Consider the following 25,989-nt stretch of genomic DNA (forward strand, 5'->3'; position numbering starts at 1 on the left):
AGGGTGCACACACACACAGGTTCTGTGACAATCTACACCCACCCAACCTCGAGTCTCCAGTGTTGAAACTCCAGTTTGGCAGAGAGAAATGCTGGAAAATCACAAGCAAGTCAGAAAACTGAGCTTCCAGGCTGGTGCAGAGGGATGGTGGCCAGGCCCAGAGCCCTCAGGCAGCAGGGGAGAAGCCCACCCCCTGTGAAGCTGCCCTGCCCCTGCGGCAACTCCAGCCTCAGCAACACACTCCACTGGCCAATGCTGCTGGCCCTACAAAGGCTGAGCTCTCTAGAACATACCAGCCTTCTCCCCACCTCCAACTCCACATCCCTTCCATGGCTTCCAGAGTTCCCAAGGCCCTGCTTCTCAAAGTGCTGCTTCTCAAAGTGTGGTCCCTGGCCCCGGCAGCTTGTTAGAAACACAGAATACCTGTCCCTGCCTTCAGACCAGCTGCACCAGAATCTGCTTTTTAATAGGATCCCTAGGATTTGTGGGAACATCCAGATGTGAGTAGGGTCCCCAAGGCAGACCTTTTGATGATGGACCCAAAACTCTGCTCAGTGGCCTTCAGCAACAGCTAGAATCACCTAGGGTGCCAGGCCCCAGCCCCAGAGCTTCTGCCTATCTGGAGATATTGGAGAACCATCAACAAGAGCATCCACCATGCTGGGAACACACACATTTTGTCGCATGCCTGGACTGTGAGCTGTGAGGCCCCGGTGCTCACCATTGAGGGAGGAAGGAAGGGGAGCTGGTGTAAAGAGGCTTCGCAGTCAGACTTGGGTCTGGCAGAGGCAGTGGCCACTACAGGAGAAGCAGTCAAACAGGGGTTCTGGCCTGGACCTAAGGGGTCCTGGGGTACAAATGCAAAAGATGCTAGGGGTTCCTGATATCACCTGTGGGGATGTCCAGGCTCAGTTGGTGTTGGGAGGGAATAAAGCCCCAAAGATCAGAAGGTAGGGGTTCTGGGTCAGACTACCCAAATCCAGCCCAGCTCCAGCACCTGTAGCCACAACATATTCTCAGCTACGTTTTCTAACCAAGCAGAGCCTCAGTTTCCTCATCAGTAAATGAAGTTGATAAGTAAATACCCACTTCATAGGTTTACTGAGAGGCACATGAACAATTCAGCACAGTGTTGTGTTAGTAATGCTCAGCTGTTAGCTAGCAGCAACAGCAGTACACTGTCATACCCAGTTCACAGATGGAGAAAGTGAGGCCCAGAAAAATAAGATTATATCAGTGATAGCAGGGTGTAAGTATTAAGAAGGGGATCCCAGAGTTAGATTTTCTGGGTTCCAATTAGTTCTTTCAATATTTGGTAATGTGACTTTGGCAAGTTAGTATCTGTGCCTCGGTTTCTTCACCCACCAAATGGAGAGTGGCACTGCTTGCCCCATAGGATATAGAAAGTACACCTTGCACAAAGGAGTACTGCATCAGTACTGGCTTTTGTCATTGCTATTTTGTTTGATGCCATTCTTAGACCATGGGGCCTCCCCCGGAACCTATGGCTCTTCCTACCTCAAGCCTTGGTTTCCACAGAGCTAAGAGCACTGCTCTCTTTCCTTTCATTTGAGCCAGATTTCCAGGCTCCAGAGCAGTCCAAGGGAAGACCGGTCCAGACTCTGGATCAGAGAGAGCCTCATCCCAGTGAAATGCTTGAGAGAGGCCAGGACCGCTGGGCCAGGGGCCAGAACAGAGGTGGATCCCCGTAGCACAGAACACAAATCGTGTCCCTGGAGATGTGCTACAGGGAGGCTCTGGGGCCAGATAATGCCTGGGAAGAGACTGGCGTAGTGTTGTGTAATAGTAAACACTCTGCAGACCACAAGTATGCGTGGGCACCTAAGGCACAAATGGGCACCAACACAGTGGTGCTGCAGAAGGGAATACAGGAATCTTTTAACCATGTGTGGGAATTTGCTTGGAGAAGCCACTTCCAGTTGGAAGATATTGAAATCTCCCTTCCCATGCACGTGTCCTTTACTCCAGGGAAGGGCTGCACCCTCAGGAGCCAGGCTGAGGAAGACACCCCTGCTCCACGTCCTCAGTCCTCAGCCTAGCCTTCCGGGGGGGGGGGGGGGGGGGTAGGTGTGGATGGTGTAGGAGGCACTCACGTTTGATACAGTGGTTGGTGCTGTTTGCTGTTGTCCATCCTGGGCAGCACTGTCCCCCGCAGACATTCCTCCTGCAAGGGGTCACCAGCACAGGGTCAACACAAGGATGCGGAGAGCCAGAACTATTCATAGAACCTTTCAATGGCCCCACCCTTTGTAGACAAGGCACAGGAGAACACTGCAAGGCTGGGGAGATTTTCCCCATTCCACAGGGAGGCTGCCTGGCCCAGGGACAGGAACTGTGGGGTCATGCAAATGTAAGTTGAATTCTGATTCTGCCATTCCCTGTGTGGCCCTGAGAACTTCACTCTCTCCCCCTGTCCAGTGGAGTTGATAAGCCTGCCTCACCCGGTGGTTGTGATGATTAACACCGGATGCAAAAGAAGGCAACAGGACAGTGACCGTAAAGATGATAGGCAAGCTCAGGGAGGTCCAGTGACTTGCCAAAGCTACACAACAGGGAAGCGCCAGAGCCTGATCCAAACCTGGGTGGGCTCAGCTCTACATTGCCCCTCACCAAACACAATCACCCTGTCCCTTGCCCTGTGAACATGGCAACCTAAGGGAGTCAGAAGACACACACGGAACAGTCTTAAGAATGTGTCGACAAACACGTGTGTGCTAGGAGGACACCTTGTCTTCATCAGACTGAGTGCTGGGTGGGAGGTTGAAGGAGCTGGGCTCAGGTCTCTGTTTGAGAGGGGATTCTGGGAAGGCAAGCTGGTAGGAAAATGGGGCTGGGGACATGGTGAGCACACTTCTCATTTGGGAAGGTTAATGGAGCCCTTCCCCCAGCTACCCCTTGATGCTGGCTTTGAGGGCACCTACAGGAGACACTGACCTTCCATGCTGAGTAGGGCATTCACCCCATTCCCCCGAACTTTTCTCTCAGGTGTCTGGGGGACACTAGCTGGACCAGCACATTCCCCAGTCCTCTCTGTCTAGCCAAAGACTTAAATGTCTGGACTAGGGTGACTCCCCTCAAGAGTCCCTCCTGGGGAAAACTGACCCCTTGGGGCCTGGCTCCAGCGCCCTGCATTCCATAATAATGAGTACAAGTTGTCCACTGAGCGCTCACTGGGAGCAGAGGTCAGGGAGAGGTACAGCGGCCAGAGGATGGAGCAGCTGGCCATTCCTGGGATCCCTGTGGCCAGTATGGCGAGCATCTGGTCCCGCTTAGGAGATTGTTTGACATTTGAGCGGACCCCAAAGCTTGTGTGGTTTTGGGAGCCTTACAAAGAATTCAGAATAAATTCCTGCAGCTTGAAAAACCTGAGGCCCATTCCTAGTCCTTTAGTCCAAAGTCGTGTGGAGCTGCCTCCCAGAGAGCTCCCAGAATGTCCCGCTGGCCCAGAGCTCTGTCTTTCGGGCCACCACCTTCAGCAGATTTCTGGTTCCACGAAGGCCAACTCCCTGTCGGGGCCCAAGTCACCAGGTCCTGAGGAAGGGGCTGTCCCTCAGACACAGTGAATCTGAGAGCGTACCCTGGTGGCAGGGGAAAACAACCCTGTGGAAGTCACTACCCTTTGTGACTGTGGAAGACACAGCCTCTGAGAGGAAGCAGACTGAATGCCCTGGGGTTTCTTTTCTTTTTTTTTTTTTTTTTGTATCAGAGATTGACCAACAAGCCACATCCCCAGCCTCTTTTTTTTTTTTTTTTTTTAGTTGTAGGTGGACACAAAACCTTTATTTTTATTTATTTTTTATTTATTTTTATATGGTGCTGAGGAGAACCCAAGGCCTCACATGTGCCAGGCAAGTGCTCTATCACTGAGCCACAACCCCAGCCCTCTTTAGTTTTTGAGACAGGGCCTCACTCAGTTGCTTAGGGCCTTGCTAAATTGCTGAGGCTGGCTTTCAACTTGTGATCCTCCTGCCTCAGCCTCCCAAGCACTGGGATTAAAGGAGTGTGCCACTGTGTCTGGCTGTCCTGGGGTTTTCTGAGAACTAGGACCTGTGGGAACCCAGTCAGCATGCATTGAGGGTCTGCTTGGCAAGCCACGGAGCTTAGCCCAAGGAAGCCCCCCTGAATCATCTGTCACCAGAAATGCCCTCAGCAAAACTTTGTAGCTGCTCCACTTGCCTATAGTGGAGCCCTGAGGAATTGAGGACTGGCCAGAATCAAAGGCTGCCAGTCAAGGGGCCAGGCTGGGGGCTGGGAAGACACTCAAGAGAGATCCAACTATTCCATGAGAGCCTCTAAAGTCCCTGCAAAGCCAATATGAAAGTCTTAAGTACAGCTGAGCAAGGAGAATCCGCTAGGAGATGACCATTCAGGCCAGCACAAAGAGCAGATGAGCCTGGCTAGTTGGGGCACAGATTCACTGACTCTGACTCGCTGGAAGTCAGCTTCATCCGATGAGCCCAGTATTCCAGATGAAACTACCCAGCAAACATTAGCCCAGTGTCCAGCGTCACTGTTGGGTATACATCTGGCTAACACCTCTGACCAGACTGGCCCTTTGTTGAAAATCTCCCCCAGCTCTCTATGGTCTGCCTTGTGCGGTCTAATTGCCCTCAACACTCTTCCCCCATCTCTGTGGATGCACAGACAAGGCTGTGCTCCTCCAAGGATACAAGCTTGTCACCATCAGTGTCACACTTGGATGTCTTTGCTTCCGCTACTCCCTCAGTTTAGGAAGCCTTCCCTCCCTTGCATGCTGAATGAAATCCTTTACATTCCAGATCAGACATTGCCTCCCCTGTGTAAAACCTCCTCTGACATCTGTCAGCTTGTCCCCTTCTCCCCTGAATGCCATCAGTAGCACCAACTGTCTCAGGTGGTTGGGTGTCTGGGTCTCTGACTTGGGGATCTCGAAGGTTCTTTCCCTTTGCTCTTGGTACCTCTGGAGGCTCACACAGTACCTGACATGTGGGACACATTGAATATGTCTTTGTTTCGTAGAATCCAGTGCTTCCTCCAAAGCAGAATGAAAAACACCGGAAGGAGTGAAGGGGATTCTAGGGTTATGTGATCACAACATTCAGCAATGCTGAGGAACACAGTGAGAAGTGACTGCCTGTTCTATGATCGCTCTAACCTGTGAGGTCACTGAGCAAGTCTCTGTCTGAGGCTGGGTCCTCATGGACAGATCCTCCCCTGGACACACACCAGTTCCTCTTTTCATGGGGAAAACATGCTACAGGATTGATCTTCTAAGATAATGAATGGTGTCTGTCTGACCAAAACTGAAGAACATTTTGTTTTCATTTCCATTTTCCTACAATTACCTTCTCTTTTTGACAAGTGGTACTACTTTCAACTTATGATAATGATACAAAGTTTCCCTTTAATTAAGAATTTATTTATGTAAAACAATGAGTCAAGCACTGTTTGTAATGGCAAAAAAATGTAATTCATCTAAATGTCCCAAAACAGGAGGATGGATAAATAAACTGTGGTATATTTAGACAAAGGAACAATTAACAAGAGTTAAAATGAATAAACTTGGGCTAATTATATTAAGATGGTTAAATCTCCAAAGTTTAGTGAGGAAGGGGAAAAATCAAATTGTAGCAGGAGAATACTGCTGAGATCAGATGAGCCCAGTATTCTATATTCAATAAGTACAAAAAATAATATTGTATATTTTATGGGTAAATGCATCTGTAATAATAGTATAAAAACACATGTTGGAATTAAATTCACGGGAGTAGTTAACTCTGGGGAAACAGAGATGCAAAATTATAGAAGAAATTTCAACTAAAACAATTGGAAGCAAAATATGCCAAAATATTATGGTTTGTTGGGTTATGAGTTCCATTATTTTCACTACCTCTTTGTATGTTTGTAAAACTTCATAAAGTACTTTAGAACAAATAAAACACTAAGTCCTATTATTTTAGCAGTACCTCAATTTAAAGAAAATAACAGAATAAGGGGAATTATTATGGAGGTGATATGCTCTGAGACTTGTTCAAGAAACACTGAAGACTAGAAAACAATTGCTCTAAAAGTCCCCCTATAGACAGTAAGATTCATTAGTTCAGGAAAGCTATCTGCTACTGTGCCTGGTGCATACTTTAAAAATCTTCACTTTGTAAAATAAATCCCCACTACATTAAAAAATTCCAGAAGGACAGAGGTTGTCTGGCTTGGCCACTGATGTAATGAAGGGAGGGTCCAGCATGATGTTTGGCACATAGTGAAATGAGTGAATGAACCGTTCCAGTAGCAGTGATGCAGTTCCAATACTGACCAGAAGGTGGCACTTGGTCCTCGGCGCTGAGTAGTCACAAGACATTGGCCAAAATGATCAGTCTGAAACTATTAGCCAGAATGGACTCCGGTTAGGGAGTCGGTGTAAGAAAATGCCACTCAGTCCCTCCCCAGCTGCCATGGAGTGGCTGACTGGCACATCAGAGGAACCCATTATTTGCCAAAGATGCAGAAGACAATCTGGGGGAGGAGCTAACCCACACATGATGTGACCTTGCACCTGTGTATAGCAGGTGCCTATGGTTTCAACCCAGCCCAAGCATTTGCACGCCTGTGTTTATCCACCAGCCTTGTGGGGGTGATAATCTCCTTTGCTCACTACATCTTATTTTATGAATTCTAATAGTGCACCCTCCTACTACGATCCCACTTCATCTTTCCTCCACTTGCACTTAACTGCCTACAGTATAAGCTCCTCCATGATCCAGCCCAAATTCCATCTCTAGTCTCAGCTCCCTTGCCTCCTCTACATCAGGTCTGCAGTCCTGCCCCTGGGTCAGTGTCAACAGTGAAAATTCTTGTCATTGGGCAGTGCTAAATCAGCCACTCTCACTTCCAGACCCCACTCTGGTCATCACTCCTCTGCTTCCTCACCTGCTGTCCATTGAGCCTGGGGACCCAAGTCACAGGGCCTCCTTCTCAGTTCCTCAGCCACACTGTCCCATTTCTTTGCATTTAACATGACATTTCCAGTACTCAAAAGCACATTCACCAGCACATATCTGCTCATTTCTCCAACTTGATTTTAAGTAATTGGGTTGCTGTCCCCGCAGGAACAACTCTTGGGTCTCTAGGCCCTTGCCCCCTTTCCCATGCTCAACACATGCTCTTATGAAGCATGTATTCACTTGCAGAAGTCAGGAAAGGAAAAAACTGAAACACAGCAGGTGCTCCATTAATACTCATTGAATGATCCTACGTGGGAGGACTTGGCAGCAAAGGGCTTCATTCTCTGCTGGCTTTGGGGAGGGCAGCAGGAAGATCATTCACTCATTCAACAGATACTTAGGGAAGTATGTACAGGCACTGGGAACACAGAAATGAAAAAAAAAAAAAAAAAAAAAAAAAAAAAAAAAAAAAAAAAAAAAAAAACCAAGTCCTCACTTCATAGAACTTGCATTAGCGTGGGCTTGGAGGCCAGACCCTGAATACATAAACAGAAATAGAAAGATAATGTGTCAGATGGAATAAGTGCTATGAAGAAACATAAAGCAGGGTGAAGGGAGAGATGGGGTGGGAGTGGTCAGAGAAGGCTCCTGGGAGCAGAGATCTGAATGAAACAGAGTGAATCCTGCTGAAACATTGCAGAGTGCTCCAGTCAAGGAAAAACATGCAGAACAAAGGCCATGAGGCAGAAGGTCCTCAGGAATAAACTGGGGGTGCAAGCGTCTGTGCTGTTCTCGGGGAATAAACCCAATTGGTAAATGCCAAGAGGGATTGCCAGAATCCTTCCCAGACTTTACTGTGCACTGCCAAAGTCTCCTGTGCCCTTATTACAGACACCTGTGCAAGACCTAGCGCCCTGCTGCGCCCCTATGATACTGGATTGTTGGGAGTGAGAAGCCTTTTCATGCTAAAATTGGGCCCCTGGAGGGTAGCGGGTAGTACCCAAAGGAAGAAAAAAAAAAATCCCATGTGTGGAAGGAGGCTTAGCCCTGCAACGCGGTCAAATGGCGCTGACACCTAGATGCACCCGCACACAACAGATCCAATTCTCCACGTACCCACTGTGCCACAGACATTCCGGGGCAGACGTCCTGCCCAAACTGCCCCTAAGCCCATACCTACGCCTACACCCAGCCCTCTGCGTGCCCAGGCCGACCCGTTCCCCAACCCATACACTTGTCTCAGCGCACTGGCTTCGCTGCCAGCCCCCTTCCTGGAGACGCATCAGTCTTCATGACCAGGTGCCCTCCACATCCTCCACCTATCCGCGCCCTGAGCCGGCTCTACCTCCCCCTGGCCTCAAGGGCCAGCAGCGCTCACCCAGCTGCCCCCAGCTCCCCGCTGCCTCTCTGATCCCGACTGCGCTGAGTGCGTCTGCTAGAGCTGGTTGGCTGAGGGCGGGAGGAGCGTGGGCGCCTGTAGAGGCGCCTGCAGAAAGATTTAACGTCGAGGTTCATGTGAATAGGTTTGAAAGGGTGAGGACGGTTGGTCTTTGCCCTAAACTCTTCAGATCCCTGGCGTGGGAACCTTGGGATTGCTTCCCCGCAGTGCTAATGACAGAGGCACAAGGACACGAGTCCAGTGCCGTCTCTTCTTGTCTGCACACCCCTCCACGAATGTGAGCACCGTAGTCCCGACTCCCGCTGTCCCCAGTAACCGCCATGCTTCCCTCTCCCGTGCTCACCCCGTGAGCCGCCCTCGCGGTGTAGACCCCGGCCGCTGAGGGGTCCCGAGGCGCCGGAGAGCCGGCGCGGCCCGAGCCCGGGGTGTAGACTGCTGCTGGCCCAGTGGACTGCTTCTCCAGGTCTGCACAGGTGGCTGGACTCGGCGCGGCTGCTGCGCGCGGGGCGGCCTCCTGGCCTCGGTCTCGACGGGCCTCCTGGGGCTCCCCCAGCTGAGCTGGGTCCGCTCTGCCGGCCGAAAGCCCGGGACGGGCGGGTCCTCCTCCCGGAACAGACTGTACACCTTGGCTGCAGCCGCTGCGTGGTGGCTACCCCCGGGGCGCCGCAGCCAATTCGCGTCCCTGCTAGCCGGCTCGTATCTCCCCATGGGGTCCCTCTGGGCATGCCCTATGCCCACCAGGAAAGCCAGGGTAAGTGGCAGGAAGCCACTCCAGGGGTTCCGCAGGGCGCGTCCCGGACAGCGGGCGACAGTCGGCGGCCTCATGGCGCCTGGCGGGTGGGCGTCAGGGACAGTGCAGGGTTTGCAATGGGTGAGCCCGACCTTTCGCAGACTGCTGTCTGGACCCGCCCCGCGGCCCGCTTCTTCACGTCTATGGATCCCTGAAGCAGTTGACTAGGGGTCTAGCTCTCCCCTGAGCTAGGGCTGCGCGGCGCGAGCGGCGAAGACTGCGCGCCCTGAGCCTCAGTCCGAGCTGCTCTGCAGCTGGACGCGCACCGCCACGGTACCTTCGCACTCCCTCCCCGGCACTGTGGCCGTCTGAAGGGGAACTGGAGGGGGTTATTTTTGGAAACCTCCCCCTACTTTTTCGTCTCTTTTATCCACGCCATGCCCCCTCCTCGGAGGGACAGCTCGGCCCCCTAATTACCAGCGAGGGAGAGAGGAATTCCAGCAACACCCACTTTGGCACCGGGAAGCGAGCGGGCGGCGAGGGGGATTAACCCGTGAGGAGCTGGGGGCGGCGCGGGGCTGACCAGGGGAGCTGATAGGGCAGATGGCGTCTGCCTGGACAGGAACACCTGAGACACCTTTCTCCTGCCCTGGGCAAGCTCCAACTGCCCACCTGTTCCGAATTTATCTTCTGCGCCTGACTCCACAGACATACTCTTGGTCTGATGACCATCGCGGCAGCCTCACAAGTCCGAAAGGCTAGGCGAGGTACAGAGACCCCAAAGACAACAGGGCCTGGGCCAGAGGCACTAGCGTCTGTCCCCTTCGCCTCCTGCCCTGGCCGCTGGGGGTGTCCCCCCCCACCCCCCCCGTAAGAGACAGCAGGCGCAGGACAGCGAGTTGGCCTCGCTCCGCCGCAGCGGGACACCGAGCCCTGGAAGGACGCCTGGGGCGCGCGCCCCCTGGTGGAGTTGGCCGCGCCGCTAGCAATCCTGGACTTGTGAACTTTAGTCTGCCAGTTGCTTTGGCTCCTTGATCTTAATCCCCCTCCTGTGGTGTCAGGGCAGTGGTGGTGGCTGCTAGAAAAGGTGTCCTCTTTTTCACGGAGGCATGGACTTGGAGCCTCTTGAATAAGGTTACTCAGAAATAGCCTGTGCCAAAGAGGGGAATGAAATCCAGGCGTTCTGCTTCTGGCTCACAATCCACTCCTTGGATACCTACCCCAGCTTCTCATTCCCTCCAAAATTTACTCAAGGGGGACTTGAGGAGTTCTGATTGAGCCTGTATGCGTATTTAGTCTCACATCTTGGATGCAAGGGAGACAGGTGTGCAAGTGCCAATTGCCTCCCATCTGAGTACCAGCAAGTAAGCAGCCCACTATTCTCACCCATGCCCCCTGCCTGAAAGCCTAAAGACCTGGGCAAACATGGCTGCCCTGGGTGCATTTTTATGGGGCACTACTTCCTAGGGAGGCAGAGTGAAAAAATAGGCAGGAGCTACTGGCTTACAGCCTCCCACACTGTCACAGATAATATCTAATGATGGGAAAAAAAACTTAATGTCCTACCTTGGCCTACCAAGGCTCACTCAAAAAGTTTCTTGCTGTGATTTTAGTTCACCTCCTGAGCTGGTACTCATCACATGGCCGCTGCCTGTGCCCGCCCTCTCCTCTTTAAACAAGCCAAGTTAGTGCCCACTTCCTTCTACCTGGAACTTATGTCTCTAAGATGTCTACAATACTTGTTCCTCACCACTTCACTTGCATCTCAGCTCATACCTCTTGAAGTGGCCATCCCTGACCCACCCACCCCCACGTCATTTCTCTCTCCCACATCACCCTACTTCATTTTTATTGTTCCACCAACCCATTTAAATGATCTTGTTATTTGTTTACACGTGCAAATGTTTTTTTCATTGTCATTGTTTTCATATTTTATTGGTGCATTAAAGTTGTACATAATGGTGGGATTCATTGTTATAAATTCACACACGCATACAATATAACAATATAATTTGGTCAGCAACTTGTCTTTTTAAATATTTTTTAGTTGTCAATGGAGCTTTATTTTATTTATTGATATGAGTTGCTGAGAATCGAACCCAGTGCCTCGCACATGCTAGGCAAGCGCTCTGCCACTAAGCCACAACCCCAACCCCAGCAACTCATTTTTTGAATGCCTGAATCTGAAGAGGGACAACCAGGAAACAGCTATGCTTTCTCCATTACTCCCTTTCCCTGCCCTTAATGACATCTCAGGCAAAGTCCATGGCTTGCCCATCCTTACCAGACACAAGGATCATTTCATTTCTGTAATTAAAACCAACTTTCAGACACTACAGTCTTCTGTTTAAATTAAAATCTCAACTTAATCAATATTACATCTAATTTTATACTTCTTATCTACCCCCCCCCCCCAGGCCTTGACCTCAGACCCTGTAGCAGGGACAGTGGGATGTGGTCTGCCAAAGTTGGGCAAGAGATATTGGAGGAAAAGTAGCAAAGTCTTATGTAGCAGGCCTCCTCTTCTTAAGCACAATTTTGGGTTCTTGGGGGACTTCCACCCTGCACTCTCATGGCAGAGCCATCTCTGGACAACCTCTTGAAGATCTCTGCATCCCCTGTCTACCCATGATATGTTTCAGTCCATGCCAGGCAAAGCAATATTGAGTTGGCCATTCCTTACCCTGCCACAAAGGCCAATCCTGCCAGGCTCCATAGTCACAATTTTCCAGATGGGGGTGCACACAGGTCTCTTTATTTATGTACATCCTCAATTCCGAAAGACATCTTGGGTTCTCCCAAGAACTTTCTTGCTATGCTTTCGTACATTGGGATACCAGCAACTGCCAACAATTCACCCAGCATCCATGGAGGGACAGTTATAGGGAGTTACATTAGTCAGATTTTTGTAACTGTGACAAAATACTTGAGATAACCAACTTAAAAAGAGGGAAGATTTATTTTGGCTCATGGTTTCAGAGTAGTCATGGTTTCATGACCTATTGTTTTGGGTCTAGGGCAAAACAGAACATCATGGTGGACAGTGTGTGGTGGAGCAAAGTTGCCCACCTCTTGAAGACTGGGAAGAAAGAGGGGAATAGGGGTCAGGATCCCAATATCCTCTTCAAGACACACTCCTAGTGACCTAACTTCCTTCCACTAGGCCCCACCCATTAAAGGTTTCACCATCTCTCAATAGCATCACAGCCAGAGACCAAGCCTTCAATACATGAGACTTTGAGGGTCATTTAAGATCAAAACCATGCTAGGCATGGTGGTGCACACCTGTAATCACAGCAGCTTGGGAGGCTGAGGCAAGAGGATTGCAGGTCCAAAGCCAGCCTCAGCAACTTAGCAAGGCTCTAAGCAATTTAGCTAGACCCTGTCTCAAAATTAAAAATAAAATGGGCTTGGGGGTGTGGCTCAGTGGTTAAGTGGTTCAATCCCCAATACAAAAATAATAATAATACATCCAAACCATAACAGCAGTCTGCCATCCTCTTCTTGCAGACAATCAGTGCCCCCTTCACTAGGTTTGCAGTGAGGAGTAATCCGGAGGAAATCTCAGAGCTGTCTACTAATACAGCTGTTCTCTACCTAGTCACCTCGTCCTTTTTATCTGTAGACTAAAAGCAAGGGATGTCATTTGGGAGTTGTTGAACCTGTTCTTTAGTAAGATATCCTGTACATCTCTTCAGAACGTGAGAATAGTTAGCCCTGTTTTTCTAGGCTTTGCTGCTTCTAGGAAGAGTCTTGTTCAACAACCTATAAAATCATTTATTGTCTGACTTCCCAAGCCACGATAATCTCTCTAAAGGAATCAATCTCTTGCTCACCCCTGCTTCCCCAGAACCTAGATCAGTGCCTGATTCTAATAGATAGCCAACACGTGTGTTCAGTGCATGGCTAATTGAACCAAAGACAGAATGATCTCATTGGATAAAAAGGAATGGTGTCAGGAGACCCATTTTGAGAGAGAAAGACTGAGTACCAGGTAGTAGCTACTGGTTCAAGTTCCTGTGCTTGCTGACTTTCGGGATGGCCCTAAAGATTTCCTTGTGTCCTACCCTTGCACTTTAGGATAAATGCCACCTCAATTCCCAGAATGCTCGGTTCTCTCCCTTCACAGCGATAGAAGCCTCAGCTCCACACTGTCCTTCTCTTGCCTGGACATCTGCCCAGCTCTTCAGTTTCAGGCTCCCTACCTCTCCCACTGCCTTCAGAAGTTCTCCTCTTCATCCTAAATGCTCACCTCGGATCCCCAAGAGCCCTTCAAGGCCAGAAACCTTGGCATCATCTTCGTCCCTGAGCTATTTTTTCCTCCTGTGTGTCCAAGTCATTATTACTGCTCCGTCTCCTCCGTCTGCATTTCTGGAAGTCTGCCGCCCATTCAGCCTCTCACCGCTGCCTCAGCCAAAACCCTGGCGCAGACACACTTCCCTCCCCACCCGGCGCCCCTCCCACCCCTCGGTGAGTACAAGTGGTCCTTGGAAATTCCCACCCTGTTCTGGGCCCCACAGCCTGGGTCATCTACTCCAAAGCCTGGCATCTGCTGCCCCCATAGCAGTGCCATCCTTCTGTCCCCACCTTCCAAGTACTGCCCATGCCTCCCTGTCCCATAAGTGTTGGAACCTGAGGAGCAGCTCAACATCCCCTCTCCCATAAACACTTGACTTTCAGTAGTTTTTGTTGTTGTTGTTGTTGTTTGTTTTGTTTTGTTTTTAGTTGCAAAAAAAAAATTATAGAGACTAATAGTATGGTTTAAGCACTGTGCTAAGCATGCTGCATAGATTGGTTCATTTAACCAGTCAAAGGCGACATTATGATCTCACGTGTACTAAGGAGAACACGAAGGCTGAGATGGCTACGGGCTTGCCCGAGATGACACAGCCAGCTTGAAGCAGCAGAAGCAGGATACAAATCCAGGTCACTTCCCACCTGAGTCCAAGCTTTTAAGACCACACTATCCTGCCTTAACTCTGAGCTCTTCTTATAATTGAAGGGGGACCTTTCTAACTACCTCCACTGCTGTCACCACCAAATGACCTACAGTGCATATTTCCAAATGCCCTCCACCCTGACTGCTAGTCTGCACTTTAATTCCCTGGAGAAGTGGGGTGATCAGAACTTACTGCTCCCCTCAATCCTCTTTGCCCAGTAAGAGAAAGGAGGCTTTTTCCAGCACGGCCCACTGACTCACCATGTGTCACTTCCCCACCACTGATGATGCAGAACACTGCTAAACCCACTCACCCATCTCTTGGGTCTGAGGAGGGAAATCATGTCAGGAAAGCCCTGCAGAAAGAGTCTCAACGGATTGATGAAGAGATTCTGGCAGGGTGAGGTTCACCCAGACGCTGCACCACCCGGGGTATGGCAGTCTACTGGACACTCAGGGTAACCTAATTGCTTTCCCATGTCTTGCTGGACTAATGCTGGCAGTCAGAGAGCTACCAGAACCTGAACTAATTTGGTAAATAAGGACCAAAAACAAGGACTGCATTTCTGTTCTCTTTGTTGAGACCCAGACTCTGGACAGAATTCCAAGGATTTTTTCTTCTTTGGAAGTGACTGGACCTCCAGTCCTGAATTCCTCTCCCCAGGAGAGCTTGTTCCCCTGCTCAGAACAAATAACACATTTCCTGGTTAATCAGGAGTCAGAACCACAAGAGGAAAGGTGATTGGGCCTCCAGCCTTCCAGATGGGAACAGTTCATGGGCTCAGGAGTCCTTCTGCAGACGCTGGGCAGCTAGGACTCCACACGGTGCAGTTTCAGCCTCCAGTTTGGAGAATGGAGGTGATACAGGGAGGCCTCAGGTCCCTCCTGTGCAAGGTCTTCAAGGCTCGCAGAGACTGCCAGGATGACTCTGCCTCAGATGTTATTACCTGGCATCTCCCCAGAACTCACAACCACCCTGCCTGGTCTGCCAGTACCACTCTTCTCTGGATGAGCAAGATGTGCTGGCTGGGTGGTGGATGCCTACCCAGAGATTGGGCCCATCACGGTGAGTGTTCTGAAAGACCCCTCCCATACCCCTGTCTTCTGTAAATGGAGCTCAGTCTGAGATTTGCTTGCCTTCTATTTTCTCATCTGAAAATGGAGATAATGATGATCTCTCTTGCTACTTTCTCATTCAGGGCAAATTAGTTAGCCAGTCCCATGTACTCTGTCACTGAAGGAGATCAATGTCTGCTTTTCCACTCACTGCCACTTAAAATGTACCAGGCATGGTGTTACGTGTCTCAATCACTTTCTCACGAATCCTCATAGTCATCTGAGGAAGGAAGCACTGTTATTTCAGTGTAGCAGATGAGGAAAGTCTCAGGGAGGTAAAATTTACTCACCCACAGCCACAATGCCAGTATGTGGCTACATGGGGACTTGCTCTGGATTTGTGGAGTTGCAGACACTAAACCATGGGCAGCTTACAGAGGTGGAAAGACCACTTCTGGTGGCCAGAAGTTCTCATACCACTTGTGGTGTTTGCTGATAGCCACACAGAGTTGCTGTCACAGTTATCACACCAAGTATACCCCACCTGCCCAGGCCTTTTACCAGCTAAAGATTGACTTTGGGTCGAAGCACAGTGAGTTTCATATGGAATTCTTTTGGGGGGATAGGGGTGCTGGGGATCAAACCCAGGGCCTTGTGCTTGCTAGGCAAGTGCAGTACCACTGCACTACATCTCCCACCCATGCCAGCCGGCTGAGATTCAGTGAATCTGATTCCCACCCACAGAGAAGGGAGGAAATCAAGTTCACCCTGCATGATATGGTTTGTTTAAGGCTCAATCTCTACCCTCTGTTTTTCTTTTGGGGACGGAAATGAGACATAAAAGGAATGTATATGGATCCCTCTGTGGAGGACAGCGTCATGTCCATTTCACAAGCCCAGAAAGGGTGAAGGCTCTTGCTCAAGGCCACAGAGCTAGGAGTCCATCCGGGATTCATCTAAATAGTCAGAAGTGCTCCAAGTCCACACTTTTTCCACTACGGCATGCTGCACCCTCTCCAGGATGCCTGGGATGATGTAAAATGGGCCGCTCTTCAAAATGACTGATTTCATTCTGTCTCCCTTTGTTCCCAGGCTCTGGCACGAGGGTGAGCCGATAGCTGTTATCTCAGACATTATTTCCTACTTACCTGTATAAATTCCCCCAGACTCTGGCTGGAGCAGAATCTTCTAGAATTCCTGGGTACTGAAGCATAACCTCTCCTCCAGCAGAGGCTCTGAAGACCAGCACTGGGAGCTGCTGGAGACGTCCTCCTCTCCATTCCTCCCGGTGCAACTACAGGACTTCATGCGCTCAGTCGGGGTAAGGGAGGAATCACATCCTGCAGAATTCTTCCAAGTCCCCAGGCAGGACAAGTTACAGCCTTAGAGGACTCTGCAGTGGCTGTCACCAAGGGTCTCCACACCTTGGCTTCCTGCTGGGACACAGTGACATTCCTCACACCTGAAGGATGAGGTCTCTGTGGGCAGGGAAGAGGGACTGCTGTGGGCTCTTTCCTACAATAAGCCTCCCAGGGAGGCCTCAGCAGCCTCTCCCACTCTTCATCAATAGAGGATGATGTCACCATCAATCTACTCTTTTCCCCCTGCATCACATATCAAGAGCGTGGGCACTCAGTGAGGTGCCCCAATTCTCTCTCTAGAACGCCAAGCCCTAGGGACAGGCTGAGGCCCTGAAAATCCCCAGGAAAGGCCACCTCAGCCAGGCTGAGGAGGGGGAGGGGTGAGCTGCTGCCAGATCCTGAGGGGCCCCAACAGGGCCGCATGACTCATTCCCTGTTTCTGTCCACTCTGGTCTGAGCGCCTTGGCCCAGGGGCCTCTAGGAGGTTGTAACACAGGTTGGCCCCTCGCCCATCGGGGCTCAGCAGACAAAAATTAAAGATCTCACCCCTCAGGAACTCACGCAGACAGCGGAGGCTGCTCTGTGCTCTGCCTCACAGACCAGACCTCAGGCCAGCAGAGGCTGGTGGCCAAGGAAGAAGGGAAAGGCGTCTTTGGCTCCTCCCCCTCCTTTCCACCCCCAGTTCAGCCTGGAGTCCTGAGCACCCATCACTCTCTTCTCTCTCCCACTCTGGTCCTGGGCTGAAGGTGGTGGTGCCAACCAGTATCTCCTCAGCTCTGCCCATTCCTGCCCACCTCTGTCTGAAGACAACAGTCAAGGTGAAAGCCTGGCCTTTGAGGAGAAATAACTGTTCACACATTTTCTGATAGCACAGTCCTGATCAGATCAATCCACAACCTTCAAGGACTCCCCACTACTTCAAGACCCAACTTCCTACAGACCTGACACAAACCTTATCCCATACCCCTCCCCTCCATGTATGCTGAAACATCCCAATTGCCCAGAACTCCCCCATTCCCTCTCTCCTGACCCCTCACCCAAATACTTTGGCTCACATCCTTTCCTTCACCTAGAATGTTCTTCACCACCACTGCCTATCATTTAACTTCCATCTCAGAGGCCTCTTCCTCCAAAAAGACTTCTTAGATTCCTCCCTCCATCTGGAAATCTTGCTGCCTCTACCAAACCCCTGTGACTCTCAGCGTACCTCACTCTGCCCTGCATGACCAGTCTGCAGCCCTTGGTCCTAGAATAGTGGGAAGAACCTGGGGCTTTATGGTTCTAATCTCAGCACAATCGTTTGTGGTTTAAGCTAAGTGACTCTTTGAGCCAGTTTCCTCACCAATAAAAGAGAGATCAAATAAAAGTCTTTCTACACAGAATACCTAGAAAAAATAACTGTATTTGCCAATGACAACAGTCCAGACTACATGCAATTGGACCAGGGATGAGCTCCCTGGCCCAAAAGCAACCTTTTTTTTTTCTTTCTTTCTTCTTCTTTTTTTTTTTCAACATACTAGAGATTGAACTCAGCTCTACCACTACACCCCCAGCCCCTTTTATCTTTTGAGACAGGGTCTTGCTAAGTTGCTGAGGCTAGTCTCTAACTTGCAATCCTCCAGCTTCAGCCTCCAGAGTTGCTGGGACTATCGGCATGTGTCAGCTAAGGGCAGCCCTTTCCTCATCAGGTGACTTAAGACTTCTGTGGTCTGGCCAGACATGGTGGCACATACCTGTAATCTCATGGCTCCTGAGGCTGAGACAGGAGGATCACAGATTCAAAGCCAGTCTCATCAAAAGTGAGACACTAAGCAACTCAGTGAGACCCTGTCTAAATAAAATATTTTAAAAGGCTGGGGATGTGGCTTAGAGGTTAAACACCCCTGAGTTCAATCCCTGGTACCAAAAAAAATAAATAAATAAACAAAAATAAAAACAAACTACCTCTGTGTCTGACGTGAATACAAATATCCTTGAGTGTTGGATGAATCAGATACTATCTGAAAATTTGAACTAGGAAACACTGCTTTGAAAGCCAGGGCCTAGAATTAAAACAGAATAGGCACATTTCTGTGCCCTAGAGCTCACAGTCTGATGGATTCATATAATCACACAGTAATAAAGCCAAATAAGTGAAGTGACTTCCCCAGGGTTACACAGCTAGTCAGTAACACAGAGAGGGCTATAACTCAGATCTTTGGACTTGGCTTTGGCTCAGGGTTTGGTCCTTGCTACAGTCACAGAAGGCACACTGCCCTGAGCTGATTGACTGAAGAAGGCTGGAGAGCCATCGTGCCCCACATTTACCTACGTAGAGCACTTGGGCAGCTTTGGAGAAAGCGGCTCTTCCACTCAAAGCAGTAAAAGCTAAAGTCAGATCACGGCAAAGACAGACCCTGGTTCCAGTCCTGCATCTCTACCCTGTGTGTCTACATGATCATGCCCCTTCCCTCACAGGGCCTCAGTTCCTCTTCTACATAAAGAAAGGATTTTACAGAATGAATTCAAATTCCCTGTCAACACTAAGATTTGATTTGAGGAGCAGACAGACCAGGATTAGATGTGGATCCAAGAACTGCAGGGTCCAGAGAGTGCATGCTAGAGGGGAGCCCCCTGAGAGACCAGCCAGCCCATTCCTCCAATTTACAGTGGAGGAAGCTGAGGCCCAAAGAGGGAGAGATACTTGCCCAAGGTCACATGACTGATGATTGGCAGCACTCAGCACTGGAATCAGGGTCTCCTGACTCCCGAGCCTTTCAACTCTTTCTCTTTCAAGTCTCACAGAAAGCTGGAAGCTATTTGGCCATCTGGGCCAGGGAAACCAAAAGTCACTGCTCATGTCAGAATGGGGCCTTGGGGCCTGGGAACATCTCTCATGGGGAGTGGAAGTGCCAAAGCTGCTGGGAGGAGGCCATGGTTGGGGACCCAGGAGGACATCCCGGAGATAAGCTGTCAGCATCTCCCCTCTTCTACTTGGCAAGAAGAAACAGGGAAGTGTCCATGATGACAGAGGGACCACCCCCACTTCTGGCTGCATCGTTGCTCTATGGAGCATCCATGCACATATACTACCCACCCTCACCTAACTGTTGGCACCTGCCACGTGCAGCCTCAGTCTGTAGATGTGTGTGGTTCACTAACCCACACTACTTGTGGTGGCTTGGAATTGCTCACACAGTCTGAGATGCCCCTAAGTGCCCACCTCTAATGCTCAGCCTATTTGACTGGGATCATGATACCCTCCCATTCCAAGAATATTTTCTTGAGCACCTAGTAAGTGTCAGGCACTGTGTTAGGCACTGGAACATCCTCATGCCTGTGTAATGGTGAGTGTGTTAACAGGAGATTTTTATTGTTGTTGTTGCATTTACTGTATTTTTCTTTTGAGGTGGTTGGAAATGAACACAGATGGCAGCTTTTTTAAAGGGAAGGTTTCCCTGAGATAGTGGAATCTAGCCTGGCCAGCAGGTATTTGAATTTAGCCTTATATGTAGATTGGTACCAATTTATGAACTGTATGCATTCATGCTATTAATTAATGGAAATAATATAATGGCAATTACATTTTTTTCATTTAACTTTTCTGCTCTATTGTCTTATGAGAAAACATCTTGAGCTTTGAAGTAAGAAGCATTCCCCTCATGTCCAATAGAAATAAAATGTGAGGCACAGGTATAATTTTAACTTCCCTAGTATTTTTTTATTTAAAAAAAAAGGTTTATTTTGGCTCCTAGTTTTGGAGATTCCAATTCCTTATCAGTTGGCGCCTTATCACTTTAGAAGAGACAGCACATCATGGGAGAAGCATATGGTGGAATAAACCTTTCACTTCATGGCCAGACAGCAAGTGAGAGAGAAAAGGCACACCTCCAAGATTCAAAGACCTCCTTCTAGACACAACTTCTTTTTAAAATTTTTGTTCTAATTAGTTATTCATGATAATAGAATGCATTTTGACACATTATACATAAATGGAGTACAACTTGTCATTCTTCTGGTTGAAAAAGTTTCACTCATACATTGCTGGTGGGACTGCAAATTGGTGCAAACACTCTGGAAAGCAGTATGGAGATTTCTCAGAAAACTTGGAATGGAACCACCATTTGACCCAGTTATCCCACTCTTCAGTTTATACCCAAAGGACTTAAAAATCAGTATACTACAGGGACACAGCCACATCGATGTTTATAGCAGCTCAATTCACAATAGCTAAACTATGGAACCAACCTAGGTGCCCTTCAACAGATGAATGGATAAAGAAAATGTGGTGCATATACACAACGAACTATATTACTCAACCATAAAGAATGAATTTATGGCATTCGCTGGTAAATGAATGGAGGGGGAGAATATTGTGCTAAGTGAAATAAGCCAATCCCAAAGAACTAAAGGCCAAATGTTTTCTCAGATATTCGGATGCTAATTCACAATAAGAGATCAAGGGGCTAGGGAAGAATAGAGGTACTTTGCATTAGACAGGGAGAGTGAAGGGAGGAGAGGGGCTAGGAAGGGTAGTAGAATGAATTGGACATTATTACTGTGTGTGCATTTATGATTATTCTACCAGTGTAATCTTACATCATGTTCAACAGGAGATTTAACACAATCTTTCAGGTTCCTGAAAAATGCCTAACCATGCTGGAGAGGGTTGATTAGGAAGCATTTCTAAGAATCTGAAATCCTGAAGGCTAAGGAGGAGCTCACCATGTACTGAAAGGGCCATGCCAAGGAGGAGGCAGTGCATATGTGAAGCCTGAACTTTTGGGGGATTTATAAGCAGCTCATGTGGCTGGTATTCAATTAGAAAAGGGGGCAATGGAAGAGGAGGAGGCTGAAGGGGGAAGCTAGAGTCAATTTATAAAGCACTTCTCTGAGGACCGTAGCCATCAGCTATGCCTGGAGTGGACAAACTATCCATCTGGAATTCTTGAATTGATGTTTTCTGGTCCATAGCAAGGAGCAACTTACCCAGAGAACAGCAATATATCCTTAATCTCCAACAACCCACCCAAAGCCACCCCAATAAACATGAGTCAACATAAAGCCAGTGAGCTTTGCCAGGCCTAAAGCATGACCCCCTCCCCACCCAGTACTGCTCCTACACAGTCTGTCTCCCCACATAACTCCTTTCCCATAGAAACTATAGAACTGCCAGTGCATTGGGTCAGCCTTCTGCTGTCATGCCCACCCAACCAAACTGTATCCCCTCCTCCCGACACTTCTCCCAGATTCCCACACTTCTCTAAGCCATGTCTGAATTCCCCATTCCTTTTGCCCCTTGATTCCTCTTGAGACACAGCCTCAGTCAGACTCCTATCCCTCACTCTTCCTCTTGCTTGGCTTCAGGTCCCTCCCTGATCCCACAAGCTCATGTTGAAATTGCATCATGCCTGGGTGTCATGATATATATCTCCAAGCCTCTGACTCCCCCACCTCCACTGCAGCCTCCCTCCCAGCTCTGCTATGTAGGTAGATAAGCCAAGTGCTCTTGACATCAAAATGGTAGCAGGGGAGTACCTAGTGCATTTCAGCCATAATTTATCGAGCATCCCTTCGGCAGGCATCAGCATCATCAAGAAGGTAGCAGAGGATAGCTCCTGTCCTTAGGAGCCAGCAGTATGGGAAAAGCAATGACACGTGTCATGGAAGTGCTGGGACTGAGACAGGCTCAGGGTATAATGTGAGTCCAAGTTCACAGGGTATAATTGAGTCCTGAATGGGAGAGTGGGATGTTTGGTCAGAGAAGACTCTAGAGGAGTTGCCCTCTGAGCTGGGCAAGACTCAGGTAGGAGAAAGTGGAAAGGATGGTGAGGAGGAAACACAGAAATTACCAGAACCAGATTCACAAAATGACAACATACAAGGCCTTACCCCATCTCCTTTCACATTGGGGTTCCTGATCAGAGAAATTTTGCTGTATTTCAATGATATGGTACCCAACATGGGTAGGCGGGAGAGATGGGAAACCCATTGTAATGCTGTTGGGTACATACAAAGATGTTTAACAGCTGTTGGGGGGTCATTGAGATATATACTCCTATGAGACAGGGCTGTGACCTACACAAGACTTCTCACAACTGGGAGTCATAAAAACATTCATCCAATTTTCACATGCCATAGAACTGGAGGAATAAATGATAAAACTAGATGGTAGAAGCGAGATGTAAATTGATGTAGATAAACTGAGAATTAGTAGAGATAAGTTTTTAAAAAGTCTTGCATGTTGGTCCAAGAAAAAGTCAGCAATTAATTTAAGAATGCTTTGATAGCAGTTCATGTGAAATGACCTGAATTTTTTTTCTTTTGGTAGGGGAGATAATTAAAAAGGCAAAGCCCAGTTAGCCACTGGGTTCAAGAATAAACTAAGAGAACACTACCTTCCAAAATATCTTGCGCCATCTTGGCTAAAATCCAGGTCTGAGAATAAAGACGGCAATGGTGTACTACCAGATATTCGAATACAATGAAGCTTTGCACTTAATTCTGCTGCCAAGTTTTAAATAGAATAGTTCAATCCTGAAGCCTGTCTAGGGAAATGTAGCCTGAATGAAGATAAATATAGAAGGAGCAGCTGAGAGACAGGAGAAGAGAAATGTTGGTCCTCTGGCAATCTTCATGTATTTGCAGGAAGATTGGACACAAAGGGATTCTTATTCTTTGTTTCCATCACTCATAGAAACTGCTGTAACAAAAAAACCCTTAGAGCTGGGGCTGTAGCTCAGTGGTAGAGCACTTGACTACTATGGTCGGGGCCCCAGTTTCCATCTCCAGCAGTGAAAATAGAACAAAACAAAAACCAAACAATAAGTTTGTTCTTGTTCATGCCAAGTCAGGGGACAGGAGGGATCAGATCCACACAGTCTCTCAGGGATCTAGAATTCTTTCATTATGGTCCTCCAATATTTTACCCATATCCTTCCCCCAGAAGTGAAAGGTGGGGCCTCTGCAGAACTTCAGAATCAAAAGAGATCTTAGGGGCATGGAACCCACAGTCTTTCTACTTCCCCTGCAACTCTATTCTCCCGACAACCATCTACTGTTGTTCCCAACTAACAGACTATTCCAGTTTGGCCTACCCTGGTCTTTCCTTCCATGTGCCCCAAGCCCAAAGGAATCACAGGGCCCATTAGGCTTATAAATTACTGTTCCCACTTCCACACCAAATGTCATTGGCTGGCTGGAAATAGTGGTTTTCAAATATTTTAGCTCTAGTTCACAGTAGGAAGTATATCTTACAACCCGACTTAATACATATGAACATAAATTAGTTGAAGCAACTTAGTCCTGTTTCATGTGATACAGTTCATGTTGTCTATTACATCTTTTTGTTTGGCATTTTAGTGTTGGCTATGACTCTCTCCAGTAATTTCACAACCCACAAATGTATTATTTTTTTTTTAACTTAGGAATGGTGGCCTTTATTAGGAGCATGAGAAATATATAGACAACTATTCAAAATAGGAAGTATGTTAATACGTCCTCTAGCCCACAAATGTATTTTGATGCTCACAGAGTAAACGGCAACCCAGATAAGGATCAGAATAACTCAGGACAAACCCAGAGGGCAAAGCATGAAAAAGCAACATGGATGGTTGATTTATGTGCTCCAGAAGAAGGTCTTGAAACCCCTTAAGCCAGAGAACAAGGAGGCAAAGAGCAATTTCATCTGGTCTTTGTGCCTATCCATCTGTCAGTTTGATATAGAGGACAGTGTGTGGTATTGTTCATGCTGAGATCCGCATGAAGTAGAGTGGGCTAAAACTACAATGGAAAAGATTTCAGTTCAACACAGGATTGGTAGGCGAGCATATGTGAGCAGCCAGGGCAACAAGAGATTTTACACATTAAAAAAAGCATTTTAACATGCTAAGTGAAGTTAGCCAATCCCTAAAAAACAAATGCCGAATGTCTTCTCTGATATAAGGGGGGGTGACTCAAAAGGGGATAGGGAGGAAGAGCATGAGAAGAAGACTATCACTAAATAGGGAAGAGAGGTGGGAGGGGAAAAGAGGGAGAAGGGGAGTTGCACGGAAGATGGAAGGAGAACCTCATCGTTATACAGAATATATTTATAATGTTGTGATGAGAAAAAGAAAAAAAAGTGTGTCACATTAAATTGGATAGAGAGAAATGATGGGAGGGGAGGGGAGGAGTAGGAAGGGCAGCAGAATAGAATAGACATTATGATTGTTGTATGTATATAGGTGACTCTATGACCAGTGTGATTCTGCAATCTGTACAATTAGAAAAATGAGAAATTATACCTCAATGATTCAAATGTATGAATTGCCAAGATCATTGTAATATAATGAGTAGCTAATTTTAAAAAAAAGCATTTTAAAAAGGCTCATGTGACATTTGTTCTTGTTCAAAGTAAGGGGAAGGCAGTTGATGTTAAAAACGGTTAAATTCTCATCAATGTTTTACTGTTTTCCCAGAAGTTAGGAAGGGCCAGATGGCTTCTATGAGCCCCAGGATCTCATGACCACTGCAGTTCACACCCACAAAACGTGCCTGTGAACTTTCACTCTGGCTCCATGTTGGCTGAGGAAGATCCAAACAGAAAACCACCCCACTTCCAGACCCGAGAGAGAGAGAGAGAGAGAGAGAGAGAGAGAGAGAGAGAGAGAGAGAGAGAGAGAGAGACAGGCTAGGAACAGCCAGAGAGATGGAGAAGGGGAGATTGAGAAGAGGGACCCACAGAGGGGGTGCAGGCGAGGGGAGGAGGCTGCATACCAAGCATTGTAGACTGGGTGGGAATTGCAGGCCGGGCAGGTTGATGGGAAGGAGCTGCACAAGCCGAGCTGTGAGCTCAGCGTTGGGCATGAGGCAGGCCTGGCTCCTGTCATACCTGCACTAATGAGCTGGAAGCAGACAGAAACAGCCCAGCGTGTGAAGGCCAGCAAAGGGAGGGTCCTTCTCACGCCAGCTGGATAGGAGAGGATGGAGCTGGGTGGAAGTAGGGCCTGTCCCCTCCCCACACCCTGCATTCTCAAGCTAGAGGCTGAAACTTCCAGAAGAAAGGGCTGGGAGGTGAGGGCTGATCAGATGAGGCTGAAATAAGACCTCCTGGGGGGAAGGGGATTAGAAAGATGCCAAGGGACCATAGTACAGGGGGAGAGAGACCAGGGGCTGCAGAGGAACCCTGCCAGCCCCAGGGAGGGAAGAGGCCCCGGGAGGGTTGTCAGCTACAGAAGCAGGCTGTGAGGAGAGAACCTGAACAGAGGCAAAGGTTGTGCATAATAAGGGCAGGCAGAATGGATGGATCCTCCAGCCCTGCTGGGGCAGAGCAATGGCCACATGTATTTGCAGACTGAAAACACCAAAGATCACAGGACTTGCCTGAGTCTGGGAGAACCAATCTGGACCTGACGGAAGAAGGCCAGGGTGGAAAGGAGGTATGAGTCTGGTGTCTTTCACAGCGACTGTCTTGAGATCCTGGAGGGAAAATCACTTTGGAAACCCCAGGAACAACTCAGACCACTGCCCCCCACCCCAGCCAGGAACTGAACACAGCCCCAGATGGAGATCTGGGACTGTCTTTTGTGCAGGTGATTTTTCCT

At 48.6% G+C, this 25,989-nt stretch overlaps 1 protein-coding gene across 1 annotated transcript in view; it reads right to left on the bottom strand.

Annotated features, from left to right (window-relative positions):
* LTBP2 (latent transforming growth factor beta binding protein 2) overlaps positions 1 to 9,484 on the bottom strand; it is a 108,708-nt gene extending 99,224 nt beyond the window's left edge. The window contains exons 1-2 of the mRNA XM_081289431.1: positions 8,684 to 9,484; positions 2,115 to 2,185 (exon numbers count right to left, since the gene is read on the bottom strand). Of these exons, the coding sequence (XP_081145557.1) occupies positions 2,115 to 2,185; positions 8,684 to 9,165 (553 nt within the window). The 5' untranslated portion in view covers positions 9,166 to 9,484. The remainder of the gene's footprint in view (positions 1 to 2,114; positions 2,186 to 8,683) is intronic.
* Positions 9,485 to 25,989: the final 16,505 nt, after the last annotated feature.

This window comes from Spermophilus citellus (assembly GCF_964194105.1).
Source record: "Spermophilus citellus genome assembly, chromosome: 4".
In the NCBI taxonomy this organism is placed as follows: domain Eukaryota; kingdom Metazoa; phylum Chordata; class Mammalia; order Rodentia; family Sciuridae; genus Spermophilus; species Spermophilus citellus.